Below are 20,633 nucleotides of genomic sequence, written 5' to 3' on the forward strand. Positions count from 1 at the left end.
CAGAACTTTTGATAATTTATGACTGAATGCACTTCTAAGAAACATTTCTATGGTCCACCTTAAGTTAAAAGTAGAAGGCAATACATTAAAATGTTAATTCTTAAAGTGTATACAAAATGGGCTAAAAACATATACAGTGTTTATACAAACACTGTCAACTGATAACAATGATACATTAATAATTGAATTTCACCATGATCTCTGTATATTAGCACATTATTAGTATGGAAGCCATGCTCACTTAAATCTTTTGGGAACATGTGCAAGCTTTTTCTGTCTGTAGACGTGGTAACATTTATACTGGAAATATAAGAGAGCACCATGGGAGCTTTAAGCCCTTGTCCTTTTCTGACCCCAATGTTTTTATGTTTCTCAGCAACATCCTTGAACTCACTGAGCCTCCTTTTTTTACTGGTTAAATAATTTGGTAGGTTCAGGAGTTCCTGTTATGGCTCAGCAGTTAACGAGTCTGACTAGCATCCATGAGGATGCAGGTTCAATCCCTGGTCTGGCTCAGTGGGTTAAGGATCTGGCATTGCCATGAGCTGTGGCGTAGGTCGCAGACATGGCTTGGATCCTGTGTTGCTGTGGCTGTGGTGTAAACCAGCCGATACAGCTCCGATTCGACCTGTAGCCTGGGAACCTCCATATGCCTTGGGGGTGGCCCTAAAAAAAAAAGAAAAAAAAGCAAAAAAAATTGGTAGGTTCAAATTGTTGGTTCCTAACCATGAGTCTCTGAAACAACAAAGTTGCAACTGGCATCCTTTCAGCAACTTTAACATCTCAAAATCTAGATGAAATTCCACATTTATCCTTGGTTGATCTGAAAATTAATTGGTAAATGCTTTTGATGAAATCATAACACATAGTCCCATAAAATGTGATCCAAAGCAATGTGGCTACAAATAAGTGGTTACATAGCTAAGAGGAAATTATAATTGGTAAATGGGAAAAATGATTAGCAGACTAGGTATAAACGTATACACATATTTATATATTTGATAAATTTCAACTCTAACAATAAATGTGGATTATTTATAAACATCTTTCAAACCCATGGGACATATTGCGAAAAAAAAAAAAGAAGTTTGGGACATAATATTATGGACTAGCAGTTTCACAGGATTTTAGTGTTTATTCTAATAAAAGGATCCTAGAATCAAATTTGGCATACACGGAGTGAAGCATTTTGGTGTGGGTTTGGGATATTATGTTTGTTCATTCTTTCAGTTTGCTGTTTGTTTTCTGTAAGGAATTTGCAGAGCTTCCTCTCTGGATGCTCATGCCTGTGGGGAATCTCTAAGTACAGTGGAGGAGGTTAGGGATGTGTGGTCTTCCAGACATACCTGAGCATCAATTCCTACCCCCACCACACTCGACCTAGCACAGTGGTCTTCACAGTAAGCTTTGAGACCCACCAGTTTTTATACCAGCCCTCAAGTCCTATGCATGGTCTCTTCCTTTGGATCCACAGTTGAATTTTAAGATAAAATTCTTAAATTTAAGTTGAATTTTGAGATATGATATTAAAAGCTACCTTCTAAGGTTATATTTATTACTGTGATATAGTGCAGTACAGACAAAAGCCATAGTAAGTAAGGTTCACTGGACGCTAACACTAGGCCAGGCATATGCACAAATGTCTCATGCTCACAATGATCTTGGAAGGTGTCCCTTTTTATACTTGAGAAAACCGAGACTCAAATAGGTTCTAGGGAGCAAGCCTGGACTCCTTATTTACGATGTGTCAAAAATCACAATGCCATTCCACGGTACCTGTCTGTGCTTCTACTGAAAAGTAGGGTTGTCCTTCCAGGATACTGTACACTAACTTGGCACTGTTTCCATAGGTGGGGTCATCTGCGTCTGAAGCTGTCACCTGGATTACTGATGTTCCTTAAAAGTGAAATACAGTCATTAGCAACAGCTCCTTAGCTTTTCAAAGTATAGTCTAGCTCACCAAGTTTTGTCCTAAGACTAAAACCCCCAAATTATTCAACATGCTTTCATTTTCCTGGGGTGCAGATGCAAAAATAATCTCCCTCTTTCACTGCTTCCCTCCCCTCCTTCCTTGTTGTTTAATTCCCGTAGCTTAAAAATGATCTTTCTATATTCATAGTGCATCCTGCTATGCATAGTAGTTAAAATAATAATGTGAACATTATTGCAAAAACATTTGAAGACCCATGCAATTGGAATGTTCAGTATATCAAATAATTAAGTAAAAATCTTCCCAAAGAGTATAATAAAGGATAATTAATGATGAATTGCTTTTCATGAAAGGACAGAGTGCAGTCTTCCATCTGTAGCTAAGCAATAAATACATCATTTTATTGTTGCTTTGTATGTAATAAAATGGCTTCTAATACTACATTTTAATTAATTTATGGCTATAAATATTGTGCAGAATGTTGTTCCCTACTGGCAGGAAAATCGCATCTTCCCACCTCAAATGAGTCTGGTAGTCATGTAACAGAAACTACCAGTAGACAGCTGGTGAGATCTAAGGTGAGCATGTGTGGGTCAGAACGGAAGGAAACTAGGGAATTGAAGGAAGATGGGATGCTTTTTCCCTCGAACACCTCTGTTCCTTTATGGCTGCAAGTATCCGAAGGCATGAAATGCTGGAATGGAGCCGGGGAGATGCTGGAGGGAGAGCACTGGTAATTACTGCATCCTCTGTACCAGGCACTGTTTGGGGCACTTTCTATGTATCCTGCCAGGGCTTCCCTGCTCTGCGTTTTTCACATCCATTGTGCTTGTGAGATCCTAAGTGCTAGAGGTATGACGTTTTGCAGTCTCTTTTGCAAAATGGATTACTGGGGATTCAGAAGTCTAATCTCTATCCCCCAAACAACCAAATCCAAGTTCTTTCCATGACAGTTTCAGCAGAGGGACCAGGTTCTATGTGGGAGGCATGGGAGCCCATTTACACAGCCTCTGACAACACCTTAATTTACAAAGTTGTCAGTGACTTCCACCTGGAGTAAAAATATATTTCACTTTTTTCTAATGACTCTTCTGCAATTCACTATTTCATGCAAACAACATTTTTTGAGCTCTTCCCACATAAGCAGGCACTTTTCTAGGTAGTAGTGATTTATAATGGAGTTAATAAGCTCATCCTCTACCTTAATTTGCTTTGAGAAATCCCCTAAGTTCATTACAATTCTTTTCTATCTTTGTTATTTAAACCACATCAGGGTTTACATTATCCGTACTGTTAGATGACAAAACAAATACCGAGAAAGATATACGATGTTATCTGGGATGACCTGGCTGGTCAGAGGCCTGGCCATGATTCCCATCCAGTGATAGCTGACAACAGAGACACGTGTTGCTCATAGGCCACAATGGAAAGTTTGGGTGTTACCTCTAATGAACACCCAATTTTAATGAAAATTCTCCTGGAACATCCGTTCTGATGACTGGCCTTTTTCCCTGGCTCAGCTGCTGACAAATGCTGTCTCCTATTTAGTGATTTATTTGATATCTGCTGTGTCTCATTAAAATCCCTGGGTGAATACTGAGAAACTAAAGGGCTGGGCAGGGCAAAGGGAAGAGAAGTAGTCAGAAATGGCTCAGCTGGCTTTTCATAAAAGATGAGAGGATCTGACTTTAGCTGGAGGAGGAGAAGGGGACTATATATATATATCAAAAGCTCTATATGCAAAGTAGAAGGAGCTCAGAGTTCTAGGGTCACTTCTGTATCTAACTTTCTTGAACACGTTGATTCACAATCTCAGTACTTGGTTTTCTCATCTGTAAAATGGGCAGTTTGGCCCTGATGATCCTTAAATTCACTGGAGCTCTAAATCTCTGATTCGCACAACCATACTCACTCCCTGATCACAACAGGTCTGATCATCATCTGAAAGAAAAACCCTTCTTTTTTTTTTTTTTTTTTTTAAATAAGGTTCCCAGGCTAGGGGTCGAATCGGAGCTGTAGCCCGGCCTACGCCAGAGCCACAGCAACGCAGGATCTGAGGTGCGTCTGCAACCTACACCACAACTCACGGCAACGCCGCATCGTTAACCCACTGAGCAAGGGCAGGGACCGAACCCGCAACCTCATGGTTCCTAGTCGGATTCGTTAACCACTGCACCACGACGGGAACTCCAGAAAAACCCTTCTTAATATGAGGTATGCTTCTCAAAAGACCACAACTACTTACATTCTATAAAGCCAATCAAAAGCTATTGCCAGGAGAAGGTAGCTAGTTGAGTAAATCTTTCACAGAATTGTCCTTTAATGATGTGATATATTTTTATGCATGATAAAAGATATATATGCTGGAGTTCCCGTTGTGGCGCAGTGGTTAACGAATCCGACTAGGAACCATGAGGTTGCGGGTTTGATCCCTGGCCTTGCTCAGTGGGTTAAGGATCCAGTGTTGCCGTGAGCTGTGGTGTAGGTTGCAGACGTGGCTCGGATCCCGTGTGGCTGTGGCTCTGGCGTAGGCTGGCAGCTACAGCTCCGATTAGACCCCTAGCCTGGGAACCTCCATATGCCGTGAGGGCGGCCCTAGAAAAAGCAAAAAGACAAAAAAAAAAAAAAGATATAGATGCTTCTGAATTATTCTAACAGATGGTAACATAGTATGCTTAGGTATGTATTCCGGATCCACTTGAAAGCTCAGACGACCTTGAATAAGCTCATTAACCTGTTTCTAATTTGGGTTTCTCAACTGCAAAATAAGACAAACAGGACCTACCCTGTTGCAGAGATGAGTCACAGCAAAAATTAAATGCAGTAGTGCCTGCAAATCATTAATTACCACATGCCTACATGCTACAAATATTGCCACTATTATTTATTGAACACCAACATGCACTATTGACCAGTTATATTCTTTCTAATCCTTTTATTCCCATTTTACAGAGGAGAAACTCAGGCTGAGAGAACAAATGCAACGGATTCCAAGTTATGAGGTTAATAAGTGCCAGGGGCAGGATGATTTGGATTTGATCGTGTTTATCTTAGTCCTCCATACTTCCTCATATTTTGTAAGTTTAGAGTTTAAAACCTCAGGGTGATTTAAAATATTTGAAACATCAGCTATGTGCATGATAAGTTTTGCTTATTCTTTTGCTACAGAAGATACAGCATAAATTCTGTTTCCTGACTTGGGAGACCGGGCACCAGGCCACCCACCCACAGAGACACCAAGGCGGCAGGCAGAGCTGGTCCTCTGCCGTACACACCCCCTTCCCCAACCATACGCACCCACGTTGGACCTCTCAGGCACGTTGGCATGATAGGTCTCCTGTAAGAACTCGGGAGGGTTGTCATTAATGTCCTGGACCTTGACAATGAATTCTGATGGTGGTTCCAGGGGCCGGTTGGTGTCCCTGTCCACCGCCTGAGCCATCAGTGTGTACTGGGCTCTCTCCTCTCGGTCCAGTGTCTTGGTGGCGTGAATGTTCCCTGATTTGTCATCAATCACAAAAATGGTTCCAGCTCCTTCACCTGAGAGAATGTATTTAATGTTCCCATCACCAGAGTCAATATCGGAATGAAGCTAGGAAAAGAGAAATCAAGATTTGTAATCCCAAGACCAATGCACCAGGGAGGTAGAGACACACTTACATGCTGTTTGCTACAATATGGTGTTCACATACACACAATGAGAGGGAAATGTTTTCACCCCATCTCACAAATAAAGAAAGGTAATCTCAGAAAAGATAATTGTCAGAAAAGAGACCACAAACCCTGAAAGTTAGTCAAAATGAGACAAGAAAATAAATTGTCTTGGCCAAGGTCACACAACTGGGGAGCAGTGAAACCAGGGTCCAAACATTTTTTAAATATTAAGATTCATGCTCTCCCCCCCATTACATGTGCACACATGCAAAATACATATAATATACAGTAGTAGAGTTATTTTGAAAGAAAATTTCATATAGGTAGAAGGTTAAAAAACACACATTTGTGCAATAAGTAAATCTTAAAAAGTTCTCCTTCCCATCCCTTCATCTCCCCGCTGAGAGAGAGCCATTGTTGCTGGTTTCCTGTGACTCCTCTAAGACAAATTCTATGCATATGATGGAGTATCTATACAGATACACGTGCTCTCATTTATTTTTACCCAACAAAGTCCAAAGTACACATACCATTCTTTACCTCTGTTTTTCTACCACAATAAATTCGGGGGAACCCTTCCACCTTGGTACATATAAACCGACCACATCCGTTGTAAGGCTGTGATTATAATGTCAGTCCTCTTCCAAAGGGCACTGAGATTGTTTCCAGGTGTTTGGTACCACAAACAATTCATTGATCAGACTTTCTGGAAGACCTACTGTGTGGTACAGGAAGCATGAGGATCTGGGGATGGACCCTGCCTGGAGCAGCTCCCCTTCTCATCTTACTCATGGGGTGGGTAGGATGGCTTGATATACACACAGCTTTAGACTCCAGAAAGACTATATCTTTGAGATTTCCCCCTCCTTTGACAAAGCCCGGAGAAACAATGGTACTTGCCTAAAACCACACTTGGAAGGAACAAGACGTCATCCAGGTCTTCTAACGTCCCACCCCTGCCCTCCTGCCTTGTCTGCTCTGTTTTGTAACATGAAACTCCCTCCTAAGACCACATCCAATTTTCCTGTAGCAATAAACTTTTTACTGTACCTTGCTGTCCAACCTCAATTTCTGCAGCTATCATTTTAATCTGAGTTTCTCTGCCCTCATTTTATCTTTTGTGGGAAAAGATAAGTATTACTTTCATTGTGTTCTTAGGCTTCAAGAGTAGTCAGGGAGTTCCCGTGGTGGCTCGGTTGTTAACGAATCTGACTAGGAACCATGAGGTTTCGGGTTTGATCCCTGGCCTTGCTCAGTGGGTTAAGGATCCAGCGTTGCTGTGAGCTGTGGTATAGGTCACAGACGTGGCTCGGATCCCGCGTTGCTGTGGCTCTGGTGTAGGCTGGTGGCTATAGCTCCAATTGGACCCCTAGCCTGGGAAGCTCCATTTGCTGTGGGAGTGGCCTTAGTAAAGGCAAAAAGACAAAAAAAAAAAAAAAAAAAGCAGTCAAATGGATAAAAAGCCTTTACTTTACCTACTACATAAAGAACCCTAGTATAAGCTAAAAAAAACTTTGTTATCAATACCAAATGGCTTTGGTAGTGATAAGAGTTATTGGTTATAATTGCTTATTATCTTATTACTTATTATTATTGATGCCATTTTGATTATGTTGATGATAAAACCAAGGCCTAAAGGTCTTTTCAGAATTACAAAGCAGGATTGAATATATTGCTTCTTAAACTTTTTCATATGTTTCGATTTCCAAAAAAATATCTAATTGATGTGCAGCGCCTCAGCAAAATACTAAATATTTCAGCTCAGAAGGATACCTGTAGGCACAAATTACACTTTGATTTTAATCCACAGTGTGTCTCAGGAAGTAAAAAAAATACCTTCCTTCAGAACTTATTTGTAACAAGCCATATGTTGTCATGAAATTATGGCCACACATTTCTTATGACTAAGGTACTTTGTGAGTAATGTGCAAAGCTGTTTGAACATATGAAGTGAAAAGGTGAATAAAATTGCTTGTTTTCATAGGAGTTTCCACAGTGAAGGCAGGATCCCTGCCCCTATTCCCCTGGCTCTCCCCACAACCCCCCATATAAGTTTTTATTTGTTTGTTTTCCCTGCCTCAGACCTGGCAAAAGACCTGTCTTGGCCATATGAATGTAGAACAAGAAAATCAATGTAATACTTTAATGGGGGTGTCTAGACAAGGAACGTTTCTAGGGGCCTTCATATATTACATATGAATTCGGCAAGACTCTTGGGAAATAAACACATTTTATGACCAATCAAATAACTGAAAAAAAATTAAATATGCTGCTCCTTATGTTTATATTGTTTTCAGAGTTCGAAGTTGGATATAAGTTCCTCCCCTACCCCCTCCCGACAAATATGATCCATACAACCAACAATGATATTTATTAGGTTCAAGAGAAAAAGCAGTTTGGGAAACGATTCAGTGCTATCAAGGGATCCAGCTGCTGAGGTGGACGTAGCCAATTCCTAACTCCCAAGACTGATGGCTTCCCCTCGGCAAAGCACAGTGTAACAGAAGACTGTGCTTCCTGCAGGAAATCTAAATGTCCATGGTTTGCCAAATTCCACTTTTTCAGCACATCTTAAATCACTCAACCTTGAATGTCATCAAATCAAAGGTTATTAGGGAACAAGTTATCTAGTTGAATCCTCCTTTCATGGGGAACCACAGATCAGCATTATTTCAAAAGGAAGATCCTTAGGATCCAAATACTTCATTTCTTTTTACCCCCATCCAATCTGACATTGGACTCATTCTCATATGCCTTGGTTTGAAAGACCACTCATTATGTCCCCTTTCCCCCCTTTCTCTCTGCTGTCTTTTAGTAGGGATGACACCTGCTTGCTCCATAGAGATGCTGAAATGGCCCTACAGGTCCTGTTTCTTCTGCACCCCTCACCCTAACACACACGCTGCTCCCCACCAAGGAAGGCCCCATGGCAGAGGGTCTGTTTTCTCAGAACAGTTCATGCGCAGCTCTTTGCATTGTTCAAGCCCCACAGTCCTTGCTGTGGCCCACGTCTCTTCTTCCTCTCTGAGCACAGAGCCCATCTTCTTGATGGAAGGAATTCTATGTGCCACTTATTTTCCTGTGCTCCCATTTCTCAAGACTACTTCTATTTGGGTTTAATCTTTCCACTTTGGATCTAAATGATGAAACTGCTTTGGCACTTCTCTTCAAAAGGGCACTTTCCCAACCCTGAACAGTATGACCGAGACAGTCATGCAAACCTCCTTCAAAGAGGTCAATTCCATAAATGTGGAATGCTGTTCTCATGTTAAGGAACAAGTAAGATAATTCCAACAGCCTAGGTGAGACTCGGAAGCGAGCACCCCTCCCATCGTCTCTTGCCCCTTCCGTCTTCCCTGGAAAACTCCCACTCATCTTTAGGGCCCAAATTATCACTCCTGTCTCCATGAAACCTCCCTTCATCCCTCCCAAACATTACGGTGCAAATTCACAATCATATCTGCTGAATTTCTTCATTATTCTACTCTTCATTTTAGTTTAATTGCTTAGGTAAGTGTCTCTTTTTGCACTAGTCCCTAAACTCTGTGAGGCCGCATTTACCATTTGCCTCGCTCTGCACCTTCTCATTGCAGGTTTTCTGCTCTTGTGCATATGCAAACCTGTCTCCTCGTAGTGAATGTTACGGTCCCCTGAAAGATGGCTGTATTTTCATTAGCAATAGCAGGCAGTCAGTTTTTCAAATATATCTTGGACTCTCTTTCTGCCCTTGTACTTTTTGGATGGGGCACACAGAGAATGCTGGATTTCTGCATGGTACTAGGGCTTGCAAGCTTTCCAAAATAGATTTCACCATCCCTAAGCCAAAGCAGATAAATTCCCACCCATTGGTATGAGGTGTTCATTCATCTCATCAAATATTCACAGAGGCTTCCCCAAAGCTGGCGTTCGTAGCTGAGAACACACAGATGACACTCTTCCTCAGGGAAGGTATCTTATGGTGCAGTGAAGGAGACAGATGAATATACAGACGTGTGTACTACAGAAAGGAAAGCTATGAGAAAAGGAGTACAGAGCATTATAAAAAAAAAAAAAAACGAAGAACGGGGAGTTCCCCTTGGGGCTCAGTGGGTTAAGGACTTGACTAGTAACCATGAGGATGTGGTTTGATCCCTGCCCTCGCTCAGTGGATTAAGGAGCCGGCATTGCTGTGAGCTGCGGTGTAGATTGCAGACACGGCTCAAATCTGGCGTGGCTGTGGCTGTGTCTGTGGCTGGCAGCTGCAGCTCCGATTTGACACCTTAGCCTGGAAACTTCCATTTGCCACAGGTGCAGCTCTGAAAAGCAAAAAAGAAAATAAAGAAAAAGAACATAAAGAACGGCAGCCAAGTTGGGGTCAGGGAAATGCCTCCATTTGGAGAATGGTTCAATAAATAGTCATTTTTATTCAGTAGACTACTGTGAAGCCATTGAAAAACAGAGTTTTTAAGGCATAACTTCAAGTGAAAAACAGAAGTGTTCTTAGCATGGACAAGTCTATGAATGGATAAAAAAAATTTAAAAAAAAAAGGTTGGAATGATGTATAAACAATGATTTTGTGGCTTTTACCGAATGGCCAGCCCATTACTATTTTCCTCCCTAGATTTCTGTTTTGGCCGTACCCTACCACAGGGATGGTGGAGCGCAGGAAACGAGTATGGAGTGACAGCAGCCTTACCCTGCCCACGAGTACGGGGTCAGGCCCGGTGTACTCCTCTATCACGAAGAACTGGTTCCAGACCCAGCCTCTCTTGGAGCGCTGCAGCACCTGGCCCTCCTTGCCCTTCTCGTGGTGCCCGTGGAACGAGGGTCTCAGGTGGCTCCTGCGCTCGGTGGCGAAGGCCTGGCTGTGGCACAGCATGCCCAGGCACACCAGAGCGGCTTGTAAACAGTAGTTCTCCTTCATTTTTGGTTCCGTGGTAGGCACAGGAGAATGCGGCTGTCACCCCTTCCACTGACCGTGCGGTGGCCTGGCAGATGGTGGCGTCCCGGACGTGTCACGCTGACCTCTCTCGGGCTGGAAGGTCTCTCCTCACCCAGCACATCACGTCAGGGCTGCCCGCTTCCCCGGTCGGCCTCTGCCGGCAGAAGGAAAGGTCAGATTAGTCGTAGGCTCCATCCCCACTTCAGTTCAGTTCCCTTCTGGAAACACTGACCCAGATTGGAGCCTGTGAAGGCTTTGCTCTGGGTGCTGAGGAGGCAGCCGTCACCATGTGGTTGGCGAGGTGAACACACACACAAAGAAACCCCTCAAGGTTTATATGAGGATAAAACGTGTGTGTTGTGGGTCCCAGACGCCCAGGTCGGAGTGTCCGTCTTACCATTACTAGCTCTGGGCCTGGGGTGGGCTGACGTGGAGCTCAGCTACCTCATTTATGAAAGCTCACTGACTCTTATGGGCACAGGAATCAGTGTCCTCACAGCAAGGTCTGAACAGGGAACCAGGAGTTCCCGCGGTGGCTCAGCGATAACGAACCCAACTAGTGACCATGAGGAGCCGGGTTTGATCCCTGGCCTGGCTCAATGGGTTAAGGATTCTTAACCCACTGAGATTGTTTTTTTGTTTTTAATTGTAGTTGATTAGTTGATAGTGTCGCCACAAGCTGCAGTGTAGGTCAAAGATGAGGCTTGGATCTGGTGTTGCTGTGACTGTGGCAAAAGCCAGCAGCTGCAGCTCTGACTAAACCCCTAGCCTGGGAACTTCCATACGCCACAGGTGGGGCCCTAAAAAGATAAAAAAATAAAAATATATAAAAATAAACAGGGAACCATGAGAATACCCCTTAAGTTTCTTCGCACAAGGCCTGGCATACAGTAAGTGCTTCATATTTATCTGTTATTATTAATGATAATAATTATGCTTGGGTAGGTTTTTGTAATAGGGAAACTTAGGGCATTATGGGTGTCCGGGAGAGGACTGAAGGTGGCAGAAAGTGGGGGCAGTTAAGGAAGACGTCCTAGAGGACGGGGTGGATGGGCGTCACCCTCAGATAAGCTGCCGTGATGAGAAGGGAATGGATGGCATGTCCCTGTCGAAGGAAAAGTGTGCCCCAAAGCCCAGAGCAGTCTACAAGCACAGCATGTCCCCAAACTGTTTAGCATACTGGATTGTACAGGGAAGGAGGAAGCCAGCAAGGAGTTCTAGATACGAGAGGTCAGGGCAGACCCTGAGATGGACACCAAGAGCCTCTAAAATATTCGTCAAGGAAATAAAGCATTTGGTTTTCCCTGGTGGATCAGTGAAGGCTACAGTATCAATTCAGTGAGCAAGATTTGCCATTGTCTGGTGAAAGGCCACCCAAGAAACCAAATATCCTATCTTAACCTGAAAGTCTTAACAAGGCTATTTTATAAGCTGTGTCCAACAAGGGAAAGCAAAATAGAAGAGCATTTCCCACCAAGTGGTCCAAAGGTTTTGTTCCTGGCACTCAGCCATGGCTAAGCTCTTCATCAAGAGTCAGGATGAGCCACTAGCACCTCTCCATGTCCCTTGTGGTTTCTGACCTACAGGCACTCCAGTCCTCTCTCCAGCACTCCGCTTCTTCTCCCTGGTCCTTCACTCCTGCCTCAGGTTCCTGGGATTCTTCACTGGACTTAGTCTTTCTGGTGCTGGACTTAGTCTTTCTGGAGACTACGACCATCCTTAGTCTTTCTGGTGCTTTAATTCTCTCCTAAAGAACTTCTGTTGCTCATTCTCCTGTCTTAGGACCTCACACTTTCTTCTGGACAATCATCCTCTCCTCTTGGAACATCTCTCAGACACCTCAGTTAGAGCCCCAGTTCCCAGAACCAGATGGTCCTCACTACCACCCATGGATGAGGGATTCTCAGAAAATCACTGGGCATGAGGAGGACACTTCATGTCAGCCCCAGTGGGTCTGAATGAAATTGGTGAGATTCTTTTTTTTTTTTTTTATTTTTAAATGTAGTTGATGTTTTTAAATGTAGTTGATGTTGTGTTAGTTTCAGGGATATGGCAAAGTGATTCATATGTGTGTGTGTGTGTGTGTGTATAAAACCTTTTCAGATTCTTTTCCCATATAAGTCATTACAAAACACTGAGTATAGTTCCCTGTGCTACATAGTAGGTCCTTGTTGATTATCTATTTTCTAGATCGTAGTGTGTATGTGTTAATCCCATACTCCTAATTTACCCCCACCACACATGGTATTTTCTATGCCTGTGGGTCCATTTATGTTTTATAAATAAGTTCATGTGTATCATTTGTTTTTAGATTCCATATGTAAGTGGTACTACATAATATTTGTCTTTCTCTGGTTTACTTCACTTAGTATGATAATCTCTAGGTCCATCCATGTTGCTTCAAATGGCCCTATTTCATTCTTTTTTATGGCCGATTAATATTCCATTGCATATATATATACCACATCTTCTTTATTCATTCATTTGTTGATGAGCACTAAGGTTGCTTCTGTGTCTTGACCACTGTAAATACTACCTCAGTGAACACGGGGGTGCATGTATCTTTTCAAATTATGGTTTTCTCTGTGTATATGCCCAGGAGTAGAATTGTTGGATTATATGGTAGCTCTATTTTTAGTTTTTAAGGGATATCCATACTGTTTTCCATTGGCTGTACCAATAAAATTGGTGAGAATCTTGAGCGTTGCAGGAGTAAAAACCATCATCTAATTCTTTGAAGTCTGATTTGGAGGAAGTTGTTGTGTGGAAGAGGGGAACAAGAAGGAGGGTGCCTACATCTTGGCTGAGTGGAATGTATCTATATTTGGAGCTTGGATAGACCTGGAATGGAAAACATTTCCATGCATTTCAGTTTGGGTGGCGTTGGGCATGTCATTTGGACGGTCTGAGCCTCTGGAGTCTCATGTGAACAACAGGAATGACAAGAATTGGTGCACACATGCAACGCTGAGGACAGAAGGGGGACAGGGCACACACTGGGTCTCTTCTTCCCCTTCTAGAGTGCTACAGTCCAAGCCTACAAGACTCACTCAGAAGAAGGAGGTGTTCTTGCCTTGCTGGTCAAGATGCCCGGAAGAGGGGGTGAAGTGCTTTCTCTAGGAGAGGAATTGAGGAATGAGAGTTTCACTTAGCTACCACAGCCATCAGGACTTAGAAGCCTCAAAAATAAGGGAACTGGTGGAATTAAATTTCTTTTTGGTGCAGAACCCCCTCTTTTCTGAGGCTCTCTGACTTCACCAACCCAAGCCCTTCTGCTTCCTTTGTAATATGGCAAAATAGTACCTGGGGAGGCCACAGAGGTACAGTCATTTAAGGTGTCCATACTGCCCTCAGTACCATTTTACGATGTATTATGTAAAGTCTCTTTCCAAGGAATAGGCAGTTTAGTGTTTGTGGTGCACAGATTTCAGAATATGTAAATGGCTGTGTGGAAGAGAGAGAAAGATTCAAAAGGCAGTGTCATCATTTAACAGCGTCACCCTGAGACTCAGGCATTTCAATAATACATCAAATGCTGTTTCTTACAAGGCAAACTGCATGGCAAGAACATAGAGAGGGACCTATGGAGGAGTTAGACCTAAAGTGAGGCAATGAGAAGCCAAAGGAAGATGGCTGTGCTTAAGTCAGAAAGCTGAAGATATGATTAGGAGTCTGCCACTAGCTTGTGATGGGACCTCCTCAGCTCCCCTCTCATGGCTCTACCTCATTCTCTGTAAGTGAGGCCACTGGCTGACCTTTTCTACAAGTGGCTTCCAGGTCCATGTTTTTGGTTGGAGTTCTTGTGAGAGATTATTTTGGGGTACTTCTGATTCCTACACTGTCTCCTTACTAGACCGGGTACCTCTTAATGGCTGAGACTATATTTTCATCACTAGATGCCCAATGCCTGAGCTCAAAGTAGGACTCCAATAATAGCTGAATATATAATTTGAACCCCATGCTTTTAAGGTCAAACTTACATTGCCACCATAGAATCTCAAGAAGAAGAAGTAGAGAGGAAAAAACATGTGGTGCATTAAGATCTCTGCCCATTTTACACCATGCCAAGTATTAAGTGTTCATTCACACGCTGATAAATTATTCTTGCATATAAACTGTGAAGTTTATTTGAAAGAAAGGGTTTAATTAAAGTTGATATTTCTGCACCTCTTTCTTCTGGCTGCCATTTTGCTGTAAAGCACAATTATTTCTGACACTAAACGTGTGGAAACTAGATGACAACTTTTTTCCCCTTAAAAAAATTCTAGCTTGATACTGATGAATTTGAGTTTCCACATGACCAGTAAACAATAAATCTCACGCTTTATTAAAAAGGTGAAATTGTCTATCTTCTGTTGGAAAGAATAGCAAAGCCAACTTGCTTTTAAAAATGGTTCATTGGAACCATTATTTATGGGTGCTTATATGACTGTAAGTACTATATAAAGTATTTTAATGGTTAATCTCAGGTATGTTAAGATGAATTTTTAGACGTTATTTTTTAATTCAATTTCAGAATGGAAATTTACTTAGTAAAAGCTTTTTCTAGCAATTTCTCTAAAAAAACCTTTACAAATAGGCATTCCCAATATGGCACAACAAGAGCTGCAGTGTCTCTGCAGCTCTAGGACACAGGTTCAATCCCCGGCTTGGCACAGTGGGTTAAAGGATCCAGCATTGCAGCAGCTGTGGCATAGGTCACCACTGTGGCTCAGATTTGATCTCTGGCCTGGGAACTCCATCTGCTGTAGGGTGGCAAAAAGGAAAAAAAAAAAAAAGAAGAAGAAAGAAAGAAAAAAAACCATGACAAATAGTAACTTGTCTATTGATTTCTATAACAAACTTAATAAGTACTGTGATAACCTTTATTTTAAAGTAAGGAAACTGAAGCCCATATAGCAACTTGTGCACAGCTATGCTTCTGATAAATTGTAGAGCTGAATTTGAGCCCATGACATCTGGCTCCAGAGTCTGTGTCTTAACCAGTGAGCAATACCAACCATTACCACTTGTTGGTTTCTGAGGTTCATAACGTTCATATTGGCATTGCAATTCAAACAGTTATCTATAAGCTACCTATAGTAAACCATCATTAGAACTTGGTATATACTCATAATATGACTGCGATGAAAGTGTTAATGAGTGGACATTTGTTCAGTGCTGTTGTCTGCCTAACATTCTTCTAAGTGCTCTCAATGAGTTGAGTCATAAATTGTCACAGTAATGCTACAAGGTAGTATTATTGTCTCCCCATTTAACAGATAAGTAGTCTGAGGTACAGCAAGATTAAGTAACTTGCTCATAACTACAGAGCCAGAAAATGTAGGAGCTGGAATATGATCCCTGGATGTTTGGTTCTAAGACCTGTACTCTTATCCTCTACAGTCTTATGTAATATTGCTTCTCTAAGAGAAGGCTGCAGATCAAATATGAACACATCTCAATATACACACAACAGTCTTATGATGAAAATACTTTGTTTTGGTGGCACTGTGGTGGTGATGGGGTAATATTGTAAGTAAAATATTAATGCCAAAGCAGAGAGAGGAAGATAAAGCATTTTATATCAGTCCCCAAAGTGAAGATGAACAGAAGGTTATTATATAAGTTCATCGACAACACAGAACAACTGACTGAGTCCTTAAACAGCACCAGCACACAAAAGGAAATCTTTGCTTTTTATTTTTAAACTCTCTGTTTCAGAATGTCTAAAGGTATAGGTTAAAAAGATGAGTTCAGAAAAAAATTTTTTTTTTGTCTTTTTTCCATTTCTTTGGCCACTCCTGCAGCATATGGAGGTTCCCAGGCTAGGGTTCGAATCAGAGCTGTAGCTGCCAGCCTATGCCAGAGCCACAGCAACGCAGGATCCAAGCAGCATCTGCAACCTACACCACAGCTCACGGCAACGCCGGATCATTAACCCACTGAGCAAGGGCAGGGACCAAACCCACAACCTCATGGTTCCTAGTCGGATTCGTTAACCACTGTGCCACGACGGGAACTCCCAGAAAAATTGTTCTTATTATTTAGAAATGCTTCTAGAATCTAGACATCTGGTTGATGTATGTGGTGGTAGAGGTTTTGCAGGAATCACACATGAAAACGAATAGGAGATCATCCTCCTAAGAAGGCCTTGACATCAGTAATAACTATGAAAATATATCAATGTTCTAACTGGTTTTAATAGAGACCCCAAAGCAATTCTTGAACAATCCTTAGAGCACTTTCTAGCTGTGTGCCAGGATGTCTAAGCATTGGGGTTCCACTAAAACATAGGGGAGGACTTTATTTTATAATGGGAGCGTATTGCTTGAAAGGAAAAATAAATGTTGTTGAAAGTCACAGGAGTAATAACATGACAGGAAAATGGATTTGCAAAACCACCAGCTCTAAGTGGAAGGCTCGCCCCTCTATCTTGAGAGCAGATAGCCGTCATAAGCTACTGTGCCTTGAGCATAAAACTCTCTCGCTGTGCTTGCTTTTGTCTCCGTAAAAGAAAATGACATATATGGGTGTTTAAGTATATTTGAACTCCTGCTGGAAATTGTGATCGGGTAGAGAAAGAAAGACGAAAGCGCTTAGCAAAAAAGCAGGCGGTTTTGGTTTTTTAGCTTTTTCCTCCCCCACAGAGCTGGAAGGATCAGACAGACTGACCTGTTCCTTTCATTTCCAGAGAGTTAATTTACAGTTAAAGACCATGTTATCATTACATGAAGAATATTACCGAGCCCACCAGAACTCAAAACCTTATTTTGCAAGTGCACTTGTCCTCTTGTTTGGGAGCTCAGGGGCTCTAGTCCCCACTGCAACAAACACAGCTTTGTAACCAATCGGATTCCATTATGTAAATTAATTCAAGCATATTTTATTCCCCGTTCAGATCTCATCACTCAGCACTGAGCTGGTCTCTAGCTTCAAATCAAATCAAAGGAATTATGCCATGTCTGTGGAAATCACAGAGAATGAGAAGGGAAGTATTATAAGAACTACTGAATCACATTTCTTCCCCCCTTTCTACACTCGAAGCAAAGCATAAGCTTGGGGTAATAATCACTTCTGCTCAGGTGCAAAATACACAGCAGAGAATGCAAAACAGGCATTGTGTATGTTACTCCACTCTCTGACATCGAAATCAAATGTTAAAGCAGGCACCGGAGAGGGCCCCTTATCAATGACCATGATATTCTTGAAGGGCAAATGGAATTTTTAAAACTGCTCCAATATAAATTTGTCTGCTTCTCGAGAAATCAAGAACCACAGGAGTGTCAGCTTTGGAAGTGAAAAGATCATTCCGTGCCTGGTGTTGGAAAGGCCTGGCTTCAAAGCCTGGTTCCATCACTTATGGGCTGTATAAAATTAGGTCATGATAATTGGAGATATTCTTGACTAGATGCTTTATTTTTCTAGTTCTGGGCCATATGCTCAGGGTTTGGTATATACCATTTAATTGTATTTTCACCACAACTATATGTAAATATCACCTATGATACTATCTGCAAGGAAACTGAGGCCCCAAGTGGTTAAGTCAGTCACTCAAGGGTACACTCTAAAACACTGGCAAGGCTGCAGTTCCAATTCAAACTTTGGCTTTACCTGGCTCTCCAACTCTAAGAGTGGATGTTTCTGATCTTCAACACAAGGAAGGAGATACATGATCCATCTCCAAGGATGATCTAAACTCCATACTGTACTTGACATTGAAAAGAATTTTTATTAAATGTAAATTTCATTTAAGTATGCATAATCAGCCTTTATGTTCTCAGGCTTTTATGGCCACAGATTATCATAGGAATCCAATTTAAGTCCCCAGACCCCAACATAGAGAATCACTGATTATTTCTTTTTTCTCTCTCTCTCTTTTTTTTTTTTTTTTGTCTTTCCTAGGGCCGCACTTGCGGCATATGGAGATTCCCAGGCTAGGGGTCTAATCGGAGCTGTAGCTGCCAGCCTATGCCAGAGCCACAGCAACATGGGATCCGAGCCATGTCTGCGACCTACACCACAGCTCATAGCAACACCGGATCCCTAACCCACTGGGCAAGGCCAGGGATCGAACCTGCAACCTCATGGTTCCTAGTCGGATTCGTTAACCACTGAGCCAAGACGGGAACTCTTATCTTTTCAATTCATTAAACCATCTTCAAATGATGACTAGATACAATGTGTGCAATGAAGAACTTATTATTTTTGCTCTATTCAATCCTTAAGATAGTCTTTTTCTCACTATTTTTAAATGCTAATCATTAAAGTGAATAAGATATATCAACACATAGAGGAAATAACATTGTCAGCAGTGTCATCTCAGGCTGTGAATAAACACCCTATATGCATGTGTGGAACGAGAGAAATTTCATTTTCCATTTTTCTTTTACATGAGTGAAAGTACCTAAGGGAAGATTAGGGAAAAAATGGTAATGATAAACAGATGCTCAACATAATGTAATATCATTTGTGGTATCAAAGGCATATATGTAAATCTCTCTTTGTCTCAGAGAAGTGAATATCTGTAACATGTTTTTTGTTTGCTGGTGCCATCATCCAGCAGTAACTTTTTACAGTGCCAGACCTGGGTTGGACCCTGGAGATACACAGGCCGCAATGGATCTCTGATCTATAGACTCTACTTAAGCAATGATGAGACAGTGGTCCAAGCAGATAAATGATAGTATGATGTGATAAGTGCAAACTGGACTGGGTATAAGAAAACAGAGGACTCAGTCACCACATCACCACAGATGAATTTGTTAACAAATCACTCCTGCCTTCAGTACTTGCCTACTCCAGCCTCTTCAAAGTAAAAAACTATGTTAACAATCTCCCAGAGTCCCCGTCATGGTGCAACAGAAACGAATCCAACTAGAAACCATGAAGTTGTGGGTTCGATCCCTGGCCTCACTCAGTGGGTTAAGGATCCAGCATTGCCATGAGCTGTGGTGTAGGTCGCAGACTCGGCTCAGATCCCGAGTTGCTGTGGCTGTGGTATAAGCCGGCAGCAACAGCTCCGATTGGATCCCTGGCCTGGGAACCTCCATGTGCCATGGGTGCATCCCTGAAAAAAAAAAAAAAAACAAAACAAAACAAAACAAAAAAAAAAAAATCTCCCACATCTAGAGCTTCTGCTCTTACCCTGAGCCGTGGTTAACTGAATCATATCTAGTCCAGTGACAACCAAACCATAAACCAACTACTAATTGTTTCAAACTGTGTAACCTGCGTCAAAATGATAAGCTGGGTGAATCAGATTTTCCTGGGAACTTGAATGAAAGAAAAGAGAAACCATTTGCCAGTTAGTAAGGGATCTGAAACAGTAAAGTTATAAGGCACCTGGGGACTGAAGTAGCCACACAGTGACATCGTATAGCCAATGTTTCAGTGAAATCAAGGTACGAGCAAGTCAGTTAGAAACCAAACAGAAACAAATGTGGCCTCTGACCCTAAGCCATGTAAATGGCAGAACACATGGCCCTGTTCTCTGAAGATCGTGGCAATCAAGGACTGGCCTCCAGCTGCTCTCTCCACGATGCCCAGCCCTACTGATTTTCTGGACCTGAATTTCTCTGAGGTTGTTTCCACTGCCCCATGCACTGAATGACAGAAATCTCCTTATACATGCACTAACTTAAATGCTTTCTTTTATCATCAAACAGCAAACCTAGTGAACTACAATAATCAAGATGAAAAGTTAGATGGTTCTTCCTCTGACCAAGGGTGAAGTACTGCAGCTGTGAAGACCATTTGTCTGGATGTAGAAAATAGCTTTTTCTTCTCTGAATTTCCAAGGAATCCTGGGCAATAGGGAGATCGCTGGGAAAAAAGTCAAGACACCTGTGTCGTAGCAGAGGTTCTGCCAGTGAACAGTTGTGTGTCCTTAGAAAAGATACTTCTCCCTTTGGGACCAGGTTTATCCTTCTACAAAACAGAAGACCCGTCATAGCTATTAAGGGTCTTCCATGTCTGCAGGAGCCTGTGAGTCTGTGCTGTGCTGAGACAAAGCAACTTTCCCTGGATGGAGGGAGATGAAGATCTCATTTAGAAAGTGGATTCCCGCTAGCAGGGCTGCTCCACGCACAGCTCCAGGAGGCCTCATTTACATAAGTTTTAATGGGAATGGCATCCTCTGGGACTAG

At 42.1% G+C, this 20,633-nt stretch overlaps 1 protein-coding gene across 16 annotated transcripts in view; it reads right to left on the reverse strand.

Annotated features, from left to right (window-relative positions):
* The window catches only part of CDH11 (cadherin 11), a 152,405-nt gene that overhangs the window by 42,982 nt on the left and 88,790 nt on the right, over window positions 1-20,633 (reverse strand). For 15 of the 16 annotated variants that reach the window (XR_014804892.1, XR_014804891.1, XR_014804890.1 and 12 more), the window contains 3 exon segments: window positions 10,261-10,660; window positions 5,228-5,522; window positions 1,777-1,896 (listed from right to left, as the gene is read on the reverse strand). Coding sequence is in view for 13 of the 16 variants with exons in the window: in NM_001244482.1 (NP_001231411.1) it covers window positions 1,777-1,896; window positions 5,228-5,522; window positions 10,261-10,488 (643 nt within the window). In the remaining 3 variants the exon portion in view is untranslated. 16 annotated transcript variants of the gene reach the window in all.

This window comes from Sus scrofa, chromosome 6 (assembly GCF_054392235.1).
Source record: "Sus scrofa isolate SSC_HxYL_T2T_F1_AM1 chromosome 6, Sscrofa_HxYL_maternal_Yorkshire_Landrace_v2.0, whole genome shotgun sequence".
NCBI lineage: Eukaryota > Metazoa > Chordata > Mammalia > Artiodactyla > Suidae > Sus > Sus scrofa.